This window comes from Megalobrama amblycephala, linkage group LG1 (assembly GCF_018812025.1).
Source record: "Megalobrama amblycephala isolate DHTTF-2021 linkage group LG1, ASM1881202v1, whole genome shotgun sequence".
NCBI lineage: Eukaryota > Metazoa > Chordata > Actinopteri > Cypriniformes > Xenocyprididae > Megalobrama > Megalobrama amblycephala.
The window spans coordinates 61,487,159-61,502,435 of NC_063044.1; the positions used below are offsets into that span (position 1 = coordinate 61,487,159).

Sequence of the window (15,277 nt, forward strand, 5' to 3'; positions counted from 1 at the left end):
CTACTAGTTGACCGACTCCCTCCATTTTAAATCGGAATTATTGAACAGCTCTTTTGGAGTGTTCTTAAATTGTTAAGATATTATTCTTAACTGGTGCCCCATATTACAAAGGAGGGAGGGGTCATCTGATACACTCATAACCACACCTTAAGTGACACATGATCAAAAATCACTACGTCACCGGTGAATGGAGCAAAATTCACTACACAAGTAAAGTGTGTTAAAGCACTTTACAATGGCGCCCATGAGCTTTACAGAGCTCTAATCTGCTGTTTTCACAGCAAGCCGTTTTTGTTTTGGTTGGTTTGTGATTTGGGCCGGTTCCTCTCTGTGTGTGTTGACTGTAGGCGATCAGTGTGTACTTCAGTCACACCGCAGCTGATCCTCTGTGTGCTTCAGCACAACATAAAGAGCTATCTTTTCCCTTCTAAAATAGTTTCACAGACGGACACTGCTTATTTTTCAAGATGTCATTCTGTCTGTGCATTATTGGATGCAGTCATTCCCTGTTCCCTGCTGACTGTCACAATCGCTGCATCACATGCCTTGGCATTCAGCATGCTTTTGTGGATAGTTCATATTTGCATTGTGCAAATATGACTATCTCAGTGTTGAGGTCTAGATTCTCGTTCCTTGGTTCTCAGGGGGCGGGAGCCCCCTCCCCTATGCCCTATTCTGCTGTTTTTTTCTAGTTCACACCAGGAAGTGCAGTGTGTAGGCATGGTGACCTGAGGATACTTTTAGGGCTTGCCCGCCTAGAACTTCTCCGTGGGCCCCTAAACCCCACACAGCAGCCAGTGGTGCTGCTGGAGGATCATACTGGTCTCTCTGTGGAGTGACCAGTTGTTTCCTTCGGTGCACCTGTTGATGAACAGATGTCGATCACGGCATAGGAAGGTGAGCCAGAGTCCTCTGGAGAGGAAGACTCGGCTGCGTTGCCTCCCTCTGGGACCCAGTCTGATCCAGAGCTGACAGCTATGCCTGCCCGGGCCGACAGTCAGGCTTGAGTGGAACCCTCCACCGTGACCTGAGACCTCTTGGCAGGACGATTGGTTTCTCGGGGCGACTCGCGCTGGTCCTCAGCATCCCGCCCTGATACCTTTCTTTCCGGAGGTGCATGAGGTGGTGACTAGATCATGGAAGATGCCTTATGGCGTCCGAACCCGGTCTGGTTCCTCCTCTGCCTTCACCACCTTGGATGGCGGGGCGGCTAAGGGGTACGTAGTTGAGCGCACTGTCGCGATGCAATTGTGTCCGACAGTCGCCGGCTGGAGGGGTGAACCGTGTCTCCCATCCCAGGCCTATAAATTCTCATTTAACCTGACGGAGAAAGCTTACAGAACCTGTGGACAGGCAGCCTCTGCCCTGCATGCCATGGCGCTGCTTCAGGTCTATCAAGCCAAGACGCTCATGGAAATGCCCCAGGATAGTCTTGATAAACAGCTTCTGGGGGAGCTGAGCACCGCCACCAACCTCGCTCTCCAGGTGACTAAGGTGATGACACTTTTAGTTGGTCAAGCAAAGGCCACTTTTGAAACTGGCAGACATGAAGGAGACCGATAAATATCAGTTCCTGGAGTCCCCCGTATCACAGGTCGGCCTATTCGCTGATGTCTGCTTCTGCATGGTCGAGTGCTGCTGGGTAAAGCTCTTGACTGTGCAGAAGCAGACAGAGGCTATTAAGCACATCCTGCCCTGCAGTAACTCCGCCTGCTCATCACCGAGGGCACCTGTATGCACTGTCCTCCGCCCCTGTTAAGACTGCAAAGCAGCAGCCTCCACCCGGCAGACAGCAGGATGCGGTGCGCCGCCCGCAGCCGAGCCAGGTGGACCTGAGATGGGCGACCTGAAGGAGAGGAATACAGCCCACAACCTCACAAAAAGAGCTGTTAACTCAAGAATGTACTGGTCCGTTCTGACAGCACTGCAACTGTTGCATAAATCAACCACCCGGACGGATCTATGCTCCCGTCGCATGTCACAACTTGCCCGCGATTTTCTCTTTTGGAGACAGAAGTATCTGAGGTTCGTATTGTACCATTCACATCCCAGGTGCGCTCAACAGTGCAGCCGACGAGCTCTCACAGCAGCCTCCACTTCCAGGAGAATGAAGATTCCATCCCCAGGTGGTCAAACTGATTTGGCAGTGGTTTAGACTGCTCAGATAGATCTGTTTGCCCCCCGGACACAGCCCATTGCCAGTTGTTTTACTCCCTGACCAAGGGCACTCTTGGCACGGATGCACTGGCTCACAGCTAGCCCCGGGGTCTATGCAAGTTTGCATTTCCCCCAGTGAGCCTACTCACACAGCTTCTGTGCAAGGTCAGGGAGAGACGAGGAGTCTTTAAGAAAGACCCTTAAGAAAGTACTCCTAGTTGCATTGACCTCCATCAAGAGGGTAGAGGACACGTATTTTCTGTTGACGAATCGTGCCTGTTGTGTCAACCTTGATTTATTGCAATGTTGAGGTGTTCAGTTTTATTTTAATTTTAGAAAATAAACATTTCTCATGAATCAAATCAATTGTTTATTTTTACTGGCATTTCTCTCAGGTGTCGAGGACTAGTCTTTGAGCCTACATTTAACATGAGTAAAATACAGATGAAAAAAAAATTAAGATCAAAAAACAGATGCTCCAAGATTTTTACTCAAGTTGTATTGGAATGTCCCTTTTAACTTGTAATGGGAGTCATTTTTGCTGTCAGGTATATGTACTTTTACTCAAGTGTGGTTTTCAGATACTCTTTACACCTCTGCTCTTTCCACAGTGACGACTTCTAAAAGAGTTCTCTTTCGAGTGAATCCTCATATGGCACTTAAGGTCACCTGTAAATCTGAAACTTTTTTCACACTGATCACATGTAAATAGCTTCTCTCCAGTGTGAATATTCATGTGTTTCCTAAGGCCTTGTTCCTGTGTGAAGCCATTCCCGCACAGAGTGCAGGTGTAAGGCTTTTCTCCAGTGTGAGTTCTCATGTGGACTTTAAGGTTTCCTTTCTGTGTGAAACTCTGTCCACACTGTTCACAGGTGAATGAACTCTCTCCAGTGTGAATTCTCATGTGGACTATAAGATTTCCTTTTGCAATGAAACTGTGTCCACACTCTTGACAGGTGTAAGGCTTTTCTCTAGTGTGAGTTCTCATGTGGTTTATAAGACTTCCTTTTACAGTGAAACTCTTTCCACACTCTTGACAGGTGTGAGGCTTTTCTCTAGTGTGAATTCGCATGTGGATTTTAAGGCTTCCTTTTTGACTGAAACTCTTTCCACATTGTTTGCAGGTGTGAGGCTTTTCTCCAGTGTGAATTCTCATGTGAATTTTAAGGCTTACATTTTGACTGAAGCTCTTTCCACATTGTTTGCAGGTGTGAGGCTTTTCTCCAGTGTGAATTCTCATGTGGGCTCTAAGGTTTCCTTTTACAGTAAAACTCTTTCCACATTGTTTGCAGGTGTAAGGCTTTTCTCCAGTGTGAACTCTCATGTGGACTTTAAGGTGTCCTTCACATGTGAAACTCTTTCCACACTGTTGGCAAGTGAAGGGGCTCTCTCTAGTGTGAACTCTCAAGTGGACTTGAAGGTTTCTATGTTGGTCAAAACTCTTTCCACACTGTTGGCAGGTGAAATAACTTTTAGTTCTTGTCTTTTGAGCTCTTTTTTGTAAGGAAGACTTTTTAGCCTGTGTCAATCTTTCTCCAATCATGAAATCATGATGTTTATCGTAATGTTCTTTCTCCTCTTTCCTTTCATTAAGTTCATGACTCGCCTCTTTCAGTGCCATCAGGTCTAGGACAAAACCAGAAATAAAACAATTTAGACATTTAAAGCATCAATCAAAACCAACAACATCTATGATCATTATATACAGCTATGGAAAAAATTAAGAGACCACTTAACATTGATTTCTGAACTTGGAGTGGTCTCTTAATTTTTTCCATAGCTATATATATATATATATATATATATATATATATATATATATATATATATATATATATATAAATTATTAGGGCTGTGAATCTTTGGGTATACAACGATTCAATTTGATTCACGATTCATAGTTGTTTGATTCGATTCAAGAACAATTTTTGCAAATTCAGAACGATTCGAGACGAGACGATTCACATTAAAATTTGATGTGATTAGATTAATTCGATTCGATTCTGCATTTTAATATGCATTCATAGGGTTATTGAAATGCTTCCCTCGATGCGTCTTAGTCAGGGTGCAAATTACACAGCGGCCTTCAGGAGGTCAGAGAGTAAGGGCAAAAACAAACAAACAAAAAACCTTTTGTCCATTGTTAATGTTAGTTCATAATGATGATACATAACTTTATTTTAATAGCCTATAAAAATTGGCATTTGTGGAAATTTACATAAGCCAAAACTTTAAAAGGGCTTTAAAAGTATTGTTAGGCTTAGTTCATGTTAACTATAGTGAAGGATAGTGTTAATGGCTACACAACCTTATTAAAGTGTTCCAGGTACATTAAATATACTAATGCTTACATGGAGAGACTATCAAGCACTTTCCCAACTAATCCTAAATTAACTTTTCTTCACAGAATAGTAAGAAAAGCCCTCTTTATACGGAACATTTTCCATATGGTGATTCTGAAAGAAAACGCACTGGGTTTCTACTGTTGCTATAAACACGCATCTGATTGATAAACCGTGCACTCTTATTTCAGTGTTGCTAACGTTGAAGTTATTTCAGCAGTTTCCTTCGCACATTCAGTTTATCGACATTAAGTTCATAATTTCATTTATCATTCATTGAACTGTGCGTATGCATGAAGACACTTACATCATGTGTTTGCTCCATCCATGCAATAAATGCGTGCCTTGAAACTGCTCAGGTAATGTCAATGACCCATTTCTGACGTTTCCACGCAATAAAAGCGTTTTATTTCAATAGTAGTGACAGAGCAATGACTTGGCAGCTTTATCAATGGCTTGAGCAGTTTGACTCAGGACTATTGCTGTCTTAATAGAGACCTGTCATATGTTCATGTGAACAGCAGTGGCCGTCCTGAGGAGAGCTCAAACGTGGGCTACGGACAGAGCGCATTGAGAGGCGGCAAAGAGTGCAGCCGCGAGCATCTGTGAAGGAGAGCTGTGAGGGAAGGCGCAAAATGACGGCGCACAATGTCTCCATCAATCCGCGCATGTAGTACTGACCGAAATAAACGATTCAAAAAAACATGTTTCAAGATCGATGCATATGCATGTTGTAATCGATGCATCAAGAAAACGAGTGAATTGTTCGTTACACCCCTAATTATATATACACATACATACATTTATACTATTACCCATGACAGACTGTTACAGTGTCTCTTGTAACTGGTATTGAGCGGTTACTCTGTGTTAAATCCTGTAGAACAGTCATTAACAAAAAGCCACGTGTGTCAGTGTCTGGGTTTTACACTGGATAAATTAATAAAGCAGAGTAGTGATGCATAACCTGGCAAGTATCTTAATTCACCAAGTTGCAACACAGACTCCCTTGCTAAAACACACATGGAAAATGCTGAATGGATAAAAACAACTTGAATAAGCCCATTAATGGCATGATTGAGTCATGCTCCTAACAAACTATTTCCTCTTTCCATATTGTGAATATATGTATATATTGTGCATAAATGTGTAACATGTTAATTTGCTTGTTACACAATGAATCCTAACTTATTGTAATAATTATTTGATGTAGCCTACTTTAACACTCAGAATTATTCCTTAGCATCCTCACGTAGCCTACTAAACTGCATTTTCAAATTGTTTGCGTGTTGGAGGTAGCCTACACTATTACGTTGTGTGCAGAGTGATGTTAAGCTAGCTGGTGAGAGAAAATGGCACTATCAAAGAGTCTAAAGTGGAAAGTTGTCAGCGAAAATAGGGCATACAAAGAAGAATGGAAAGACAACTATGCATTCATCCTACCTAGTTTTGTGAATGCAAAGCCGGTGTGCCTTATCTGCAATGAAGTTGTCGCTGTTTTCAAAGAATATCGACACCGGTGTAAAATCTAGTACTGCCACTGTGTGTTGACATTGTGAAACTGCATGATTTGTAAATTATGCATGGCGGGCCACATATAATATATTTTAAAAGACAAGGGCCGTTTGAAATTCATCCGCGGGCCACATTTGGCCACCCCTGCCCTATACCCTGTCCAATCCTATGGATCAGGGATGGGCAGCTTTGGTTCTGGAATAAAGTTTCATCCCTAATCAAATACACCTACCTGAGAACGCTGGCGCAGGATATGGATATGTTTCTGGACTACTTTCACTCAATAAGATGTGGATGACCTACCTGCTATTTTTCGGGGTCCTGCTGTCACACTGATCGACTGAACTGTAGATGTCAGCTGACTCTAAACTCTCTCTCTGCTTTTACTCTCACTACTTCTGCTGCCATAAGTGATCTAATTGTGAAGTCTAATTCTACATCCTGCCGGTTTGATCTGACACCTACTGTTTTACTTAAGATGTGTGTTCCTGAGGTTGAACCTTTCATAACAAATATGATAAACTGTAGTTTAGCATCTGCCATTGTTCCAGCAGAATTAAAACTGGCTGCAGTGACCCCCATTCTTAAAATACAGGCCTTGACCATCTAAACTTGAATAATTACAGGCCAATCTCAAATTTACCATTCTTAAGTAAAGTTCTTGAAAAAGTTGTGGCTTCACAATTAAGATCTTACTTAAACGCTAATGGCCTTTTTGAATCTTTTCAGTCAGGATTTTGCTCTTCACATAGCACTGAAACTGCTCTTTTTCGTGTGGTTAATGACATTCTTCTGTCCATGGATTCTGGGTTAATAAACATCCTGATTCTTCTCGATCTAAGCTCTGCATTTGACACAGTCTGCCATGAAATCTCTCGCCTTTCTGATATTGGTATCACTGGTTCATCTCTTTCCTGGCTCATTTCCTACATCAGCAACAGAAAATATTATATCACCATACAAGGGTATAAATCTGCCATTGCTCCAGTCTCACAGGGTGTTCCTCAAGGTTCAGTTCTGGGTCCACTTCTGTTTATCATTTATATTTCTCCACTTGGTGACACCATACGCATGCATGGACTTCAATTTCATTGATATGCTGATGACATTCAAATCTATCTTACCACCAGCTCTGATAGGCAATCCCTGCCTGGCTCACTTACTGCATGCATTAGGGATATCAAGCATTGGCTGTCCTTGAATCGTCTTAAAAAAAAAACAATAACAAAACTGAAATATAGCTGCAAGCAGCAATTACGGGGCCAAGCACAAAAGTGGCACAACAAGCCAGCCAGCACGGCCGTGAGCATCAGTCCAACTGCAACAGTGAGCAATTAAAGACCTATTAAGATCATTTTAGGCAAAAGAGCTGAAAAATGACCAAAAAAGAGGATTTACTGGTTCATCACTTTCGACCAATAGGTGGCGCTGTCACTAAATTAATGTGGTATGGCCTGAGTGAGGTGACAATAACACTTGCAAAGTTTTGTGTCAATCTGTCAAAGCATTGCAGAGATACAGCTTCAAGAGTCGGTTTTGCATCATGCCTCAAATTCGTAGCTCCGGTGTATGAAAACAGTTTGACGTATCGACTTGAAATCCATAACTTTTTGTCGGAATGGTCTGAAGATGATAAGGTTCGAGTTTGGTGAAAATCGCAGCAACGGTCTAGGAGGAGTTCGAAAAAGTAGGTTTTCATATCTCTGTTCTCAGCATGACCCAAGGAATCTACTGAGACCAGTTTCATTACAATCGGCTAATATAGTAAAAAGTTAACATTTTTGTAAATTTTGTTATAACTTTTGACCTCAAGGTGGCGCTGGTCCGAAACCTCTCAGGCTCCTTCAGGGCATTGTCCTGATGACCCATACCGAGTTTCGTATCGATATGCTAATTTGTTCATAAAATACAGCGTTTTAGCACAAAATTCAAAATGGCTGACGGCCAAAATGGCCGATATGGGAAAATTGGATATCATTCAGTTTTGGTTTGCTCGGTTTGTGCCACTGGTAAGACTTCCAATCGACCCCCAGATGGGTTACTCCAACCGCTGTCTGTCCCTTCTGGTCCCACATTGCACTAGATTTTGTCACCGCCCTCCCACCCTCCCAGGGGAACACGGTTGTTTTGACCGTAGTGGACCGGTTCTCGAAGGCGACTCATTTCATCCCCTTGCCTAAATTACCCTCTGCTAAGGAAACAGCGGTAGCTGTCGTAGATCACGTCTTTCGGTTACATGGCCTCCCGATGGACATGGTTTCCAACAGGGGGCCCCAATTTGTGTCCAAATTTTGGCAGTTTTTTAAGTTACTGGGGGCGACGGTCAGTCTTTCGTCTCGGTTCCATCCTCAGAGCAATGGCCAAACCGAGAGAGCCAACCAGGATTTGGAGAGAACGTTGCGATGTTTGGTCTCCAAGAATCCTTCCTCCTGGAGTCAACAACTCTCTATGGTGGAGTACGCCCATAATTCATTACCAGTGTCTTCCACGGGCCTCTCGCCGTTTGAATGTAGTTTAGGTTACCAGCCACCTATCTTTCCCAGTCTGGAATCCGAAGTCGCGGTCCCTTCCGCTCACGCCTTCGTCCAGAGGTGCCACCGCACTTGGAATAGAGCCCGCGAGACTCTTCTCCAAGTGGGGGCGTGCACCAAGGCTAAGACCGATCGCCACCGGTCGAAGCCTCCCGTATACGTTGTGGGTCAAGAAGTGTGGCTTTCTACCAAGAACATTCCGCTCCGCTCCGTCTCTAATAAGCTTGCTCCCAAATTCATCGGCCCGTTCCCTGTCACCAAGATCATTAGTCCGGTGGCAGTCCGTCTCAAACTTCCTCCAGCGTACAGGAGGATTCACCCCGCCTTTCATGTGTCCAAAATCAAGCCTGTGTTTCATTCACACATTAATCCGCCGACTCCGGTTCCCCCACCGCCGCGACTCGTAGACGGGGAACCCACATATTCGGTTAATCGTATTCTGAACTCAAGAAGGAGGGGATGCGGATTCCAGTACTTGGTGGACTGGGAAGGTTATGGTCCGGAGGAGAGAAGTTGGGTACCTGCTAGGGACATCCTGGATCACACCCTTATCGATGATTACAATCGACAGGTAGGTGCTCCTGGGAACGCCATGAGGCGTTCCTAGGAGGGGGGGTACTGTCACGGTTGCTGATCCGCTGTCTCATCCTGTGGTCTTGTGTGCGTGTGTTTTGTCACGTAATCGGTTCGTGTGGGCGTTGCAGCTGTTCCTTATCACCTCAGCATATTTAATGCCCTGTCTTTCGTCTCATGTTTGTCAGATCGTTGTATGGAGTTCCCCGTGTTGTTCCTGTGTTCCTCGTGTGTGTTTCCTGTTGGATCTGAACTCTTCGTGTCGTCGTGTTCCTGTCTCTGGTTATTCGTTGGATTACTTCACATTGATCTTCACTCACCACGGACCTTCAACCATGATCTTCACTCACCACGGACCTTCAACCACGATCTTCACTCACCTGTTCCACGGCCCATCGAAGTCCCTGCGTCATCGCTCTCCTGCTGTCTTCCACTTCGACTGTGTTTACCTGGTGTGAAGCTCAATAAATGAGATTAATAACTTGCACTTGCATCTGCCTTATTTTTCCGTGACAGAATCCCTTTGCTGGTATATTTTGCATTATGAATGGAAGTCAACCTTAATATTTTTAGCTAGTCATGGTGTTATTCCCATGCATGGCATAGATTAGTAACTGTAAAACATCAGTAAAAACTTCAGTTGTCATTTGGCAATGTCTATCTACCTGCAAGCAATGTCCATACAAAAGAATGTTACATTTGCAGCTTGTGCCAGCTCCTTCTGCAGGAACATTGGGTAGGCATATATTTCACCACAATAGTGATTCAAGCCTTGCAGCAGGATTCCATGTCTGCACACCTGTAGTGATTTTTACTTCATTCACCGGTGACGTAGTGATTTTTGATCACGTGTCACTTAACTCCCTGAGGTCCCATGCCCACGGAGCGAGCGCTATTCAGACGCAAATTCTCAAGTCAATACAGGCATACATCATCTCAATCATGCATTTATTGTCTTGAAAAGTGTTTATCTGTATGTAAAAGCCTGTATGTTAGCGACCTCTGGAAGACATGCTGTTAGTTCCTGGTGGTTCTTCTTCTATAGAATAATTTGTGGACTAAATGTGCACACAGAGCGCCCTCCGGCTGCAAGTATGAATTGGAAACACAGAATCCAGCGCTTATAGTGATAACAATGAATATAGAATAAATATAACTCTTCTGTATAGACATTTGACATAAACATATGAGAATCCATCAATATTTCTCCAAATGTGCATGCTTTTAAACCAATATATACAGCCTATATTCAGACTCTTTGCATCACAGAAATACATTATATTTTAAAGAATATAACAGAATACCATTATTTTAAATTGAGCTGAGACATGATTACAGAGGTTTTTTTCACAGCCTACCTGGCTGAAAGGCCTCATTAATATGCAGCACCATCAGGGATGGGCAGTATTTCAGATACATGTATTTAAAATACGTATTTGAAATACAAAATACTATTTTGTATTTTGTATTTTAAAGCCTTTGGAAAAAATCAAATGTAATTTGTATTTAAATACATTTAAGATGAGTATTTTTGTATTTTCAAAATACTCAAAATACTTTGATACAGTCATCCTCTTTATCAGGGTGTTGTTTTCATGCATCAACTAGTTGTGTTTGAAGCATTAACCTTACTGCATGTTAGGGATGGGTGATATCATATGACAATATCGTAGATTCGTAGCGATAAATTGTGAATCGATGGAACTTTTTCTAAATCGTTTACATAGATAGGACTTTCCGCTTTCTCTTTAGCTTTGTGCAGTTGAAGCCTTTTTTATTCTTTCGCAATTCGCATGGCTGTACGCCATGAACCTGCTTACTGCGCGTGCTCCTCAGTAAACCTACGAGGCTTTTATGCTTGACGTGCTCTCCGTTGTATAATTCTGTGAAACGACAGAGGGCGACTCTGAGTAATTGTTCTCCAAACCACCAAAAAGCAGCGATGAGAGGAAGTAGTTTGCCGAATAATTTGTCAAACACCTCTTATACTATGTCAAACACTCGTCTCATGAGAAGTTTGTGAATAAATGGATTTCTTTACATGTAAACCGATTAGGTTGTGGGTCATTTTGACGACACATGTGAAAAAGTTTTTTAGTACACTTCTTAAACCCTAACCAAATAATCAAGTTAAAGGGTCATGAAACCCCAAAACACTTTTTTTGAGATGTAAACAGATATGTATAGGCTGCACATCATTGAAAGCACTAAAGGTACTCATTAATGTTACTCATAAGTGAAAAATAGTTATTTTTGCATTTTTCAGAGCGATTTCTGTCTTCCTGTTTGAAAAGCCGAGTCGGAGCAACGTCACAAAATATGACGTCATCGTGTACTTTCGAACATGCTGACGTAGACCGTTTTGAGCGATTCTCGACATATATTCATGACATAAAGCTCATTCAATCCAATCACTGCGCTGTAGTATGCATACGATATGAGGAAGTGTCACTTTTCTTGCCTCTGTCTCTTGTCATTCAGAGACATATCATTGGTGTTCGTTTCCTCAGTGCTACAACACAATGTGTTTTCCTGAGACGCGACCAGAGCAGAGGTTTGTGTGCATGTGGATTGTTTTGCTGTAATCTACCAGCACAAATGGAAAATATGTTTGTGTGAGATCGCATTACAGCAGAGAATTCAAATGTCACAAAAGTGCTGCTCATTCACCTCTGCCTGCTCTAGCTGCGTTCAAGCGCGCGAGCCGTAGGCTGTTTACCTCAGCGCAGCAGCACATGTGTTGTTTGTATTTTGCCCGCGATGCGGTCAGAACTGGAGTTTGAATACGAACACATGAAAAATACGATTGTTTTTATGTTATACACGCGGAGCGTGCATATGATCGGTTTCAGCGCGGAGCTCCACGATGAGTTTAATAACACTAGCCACGTGACACATAGCTCTACTTTATTCTACAGTATAAAGTATCCGTGTTTAAAGTTTTTATTTCACACATTCTCCTGCACCAAACATTAACCAGCACGGTGTAGTTATGCACACATATTTCATCAAGTCTTCTTCAAATAAATTATATGTGCAAACTGGACACTGATACAGTGGTGTAGCCTATCTGAACGCAACGACACGATTATTCTAAAAGACTGATTTTGAGACTGCGGTGCTCGTAAACGTAATCAAAGTAACCTATTATTAGCCCTATTAAATATTCTTTCGCATTTCTCCCTTGGGCTTGGGAGTTTGTTGACATTTTCTCCGTGCTCATATATTAATATTCATTATTCTGTATAATGAGTGTGTTGTATGTCTCTGTTTCATTGGTTGTTCTCTCCCCTCTTCTCCCCCTCTACACTCCCACTTTTTCAGAGCTTTACACGCCCATTTTCACAGACTTTTTGAAACTCAGAGGTGTGAACGACCAGGGTAAAACAAGGGGGTTTCATGACCAGTAAACTTGAAATTGTGACTTGTGACATTAGAACAAAACATATTAATATGATAACATATGTATAACACTAAATTGAACAATACTGTGTTATATATGTTTTTTAATTCATTAATTATTTTATTTCAATTAACGATTGTATTAAACACAACCATTACTTTATTCATTATTTCTGCTATGCAGGCTTATTTTGTAAATGTAATCATTTTATATTTTACAAACATGGTGCTTTATGAAAATGTAACTGGACACATTTCCAAATTGTGATTGTGTTTACCCATCTATGCAAATGTTTGTTTATGTAGAAATGAAATAATTAGGTTAATCATTGTCTGTCTCCATCAGTTTAGTGTAGTGATTGTGTGCATTTGTGATGAAAATGATGAAAGATACACTACACTTTTAGTTTTATTGTTCACCAAAAAAAAAGTGCCAAAAGATTTCTAATTAAAAAAGTTTTTATTTTAGATAAACTTTATATTTTCTAATTATGTATATAGAAACAAATAAACTTTACATTAAATAAATATAAAAGTTACTATACTACTTGCGTAAAAAAAAAGCATCAAAAGAGTTTGAAATTCAGTTTTTGCTGTGGTATCAAAACTGATATTAATAATTGTGAAACCATGCCATATATTGTTACTGTGAAGTAAAATTAAGATTTTGGTCATATCACCCATCCCTATTCTTTGCTATATAGCAGAAAAGGTTCCCACAGTTTTACAGTTTTTTTAGTAGTGTTCACCATAAGTAATAGACTACATTGTAACCTTGTCAGAAGTAAGTATATACAGTAAATGGCTGCTATTTTGCACTACATAAGTTTATTTGTAATTACCAGCAAGGAAGCAAGCACTTAAGAAAGAGAGAGAGAGAGAGAGAGAGAGAGAGAATGACAGAGAGAGCAGAAATGAGGTAAGTTTCTAAGTAGTTGCACACATCTAAATGCTTTTTGGCATTCAGAATAGGCCCAGATAGATTTCAGCCTAATAGGGATACCTGCACTGAATCTTCAATTTCACATGTATTTTGTGTATTTTCAAAATACAAAATACTGTATTTGTATTTAAATACATTTTCCCACACAGTATTTTGTATTTGTATTTAAATACATTTTTCCACACAGTATTTTGTATTTGTATTTTAAATACATTTCCATGTATTTACGCCCATCTCTGAGCACCATTAGAGGTTCTTTATGCATTTTCTTTTGTCTTCTCAGGTGTAAATGAGCCATTATTCATGATGAGTCACGCCTCCATGCATACTGTGTTTCTTGACAAAAAGTGTCTTACAAAAACTAAATCAATATATTGTTTTATATGAACAAGTAGGCATTATAATTTTTACATAATTTTGAAGCAATAACTCTAGTCTACAACCTCCAATACCCAGAAGTCTTGTGAACACAGATTTAATATACTTTTCTTGGCCTTATTTCAGTGACTTAAGTTTTTTGTTTTTTCAGTAACCACGCATAAATATTATTCCTTCAAAAACACAAACATGTACATACATATTCCTCACATATTATGGTAGCCTAGTTTGTGCTGAATACAGTGTAATGACACTTTTGTCATTAATATGTTTATGAACAACTGAAAAAAGCACAAATGTCAGGGCATGTCAAAACTTCTCCGGGCCCCAAATCAGCCTCAGACTCCAGAGGGTTAAGAAGGTTTAGATATTTGTGCACAAAAGTCAAACATGTTCAAAACATAAATATCTCCACCCTCATTGTGACTGTCTGTCAGAAATGCTCGGTTTATGATAAATGACGTCTGTTTTGATTGGCTGATGTCATTTCGTCTCTCTCCTCATCACCTCATTGATCAGCACTGCTGTTCTGCTTCCAGAAGTGATCAGGAGGAAGTACAAAAGCAGTCGTTTTGGCAGCTTGGTTCCATCAAATACTCTTTTTAAGGGGGTTGCACACCGGACGTGAAGCTCAGCGCCGCGCCACGTCTTTAAAATTCAAACGCATTGTTTTATATGAGTGCACGCACACCGGCAGCAACATTCGGCGCCTGTCCACAGCGCCCAGCTATGACTCAGGAAGTTGTTCAAAATCCTGCCGTGCCACAGAGCGCCATGTACATTGTTTTACATTAAATGTATAATATATTTCTCTCAAATCATCGTTAATGTACATACTGACTTCACCCTGTGCTGCAAGATACAGTTTTACAGTCTTAGTTTAACAGCTTGAATAAAGTCTAAAAATGTATAATAAACGTAGCCTTTTCTTTCCTTTTGCTCTGTTGTGCCATTTTCCATGTACACTAACCTCAGTGCGAAATATTAAAGCATATGTAACGTTTCCCTGTTGATGTAAAACACTCCCATTGTGCAGCTCTTCTATCAGGAGTCGAGTCAAAATTGAGCTCGCGCGTACGGTGTGCAACCCCCTTCAGAGGTGTTTTTGTTCTGATGGAGAAGGGTATGACAGTCTGATGGTACTGACAACACAGGATGGAAGAACCATTAGTTGTTTATCCTTTTTTTGTAAATGGCGTTTGACTTACCGTGTGTCTCAATCAGCTCCCTAGTTCAGTAGTCAGGGCACTGATCAGAGAGAACTCAAACAAGTAATGGTATATAACAAGAAGACGCTTCTAGCTAAAATAACAAACAAAAGGAGTAAGCTACCTGGGAGTAAGGGAGTCTAAATAACCTATCAAACAAAAACATCAAATAAAGAACAAATCTCTTACCTGACTACCTTACTAACCAAAAACAGGAGAAAACAGGGG

General features: G+C 41.3%; 1 protein-coding gene across 1 annotated transcript in view; it reads right to left on the reverse strand.

The window, feature by feature from the left end:
- Nucleotides 1-2,340: 2,340 nt before the first annotated feature.
- The window catches only part of LOC125278251 (zinc finger protein 850-like), a 301,964-nt gene continuing 289,027 nt past the window's right edge, over nucleotides 2,341-15,277 (reverse strand). The window contains exon 4 of the mRNA XM_048207242.1: nucleotides 2,341-3,620. Coding sequence (XP_048063199.1) covers nucleotides 2,735-3,620 — 886 coding nt within the window. The 3' untranslated portion in view covers nucleotides 2,341-2,734. The remainder of the gene's footprint in view (nucleotides 3,621-15,277) is intronic.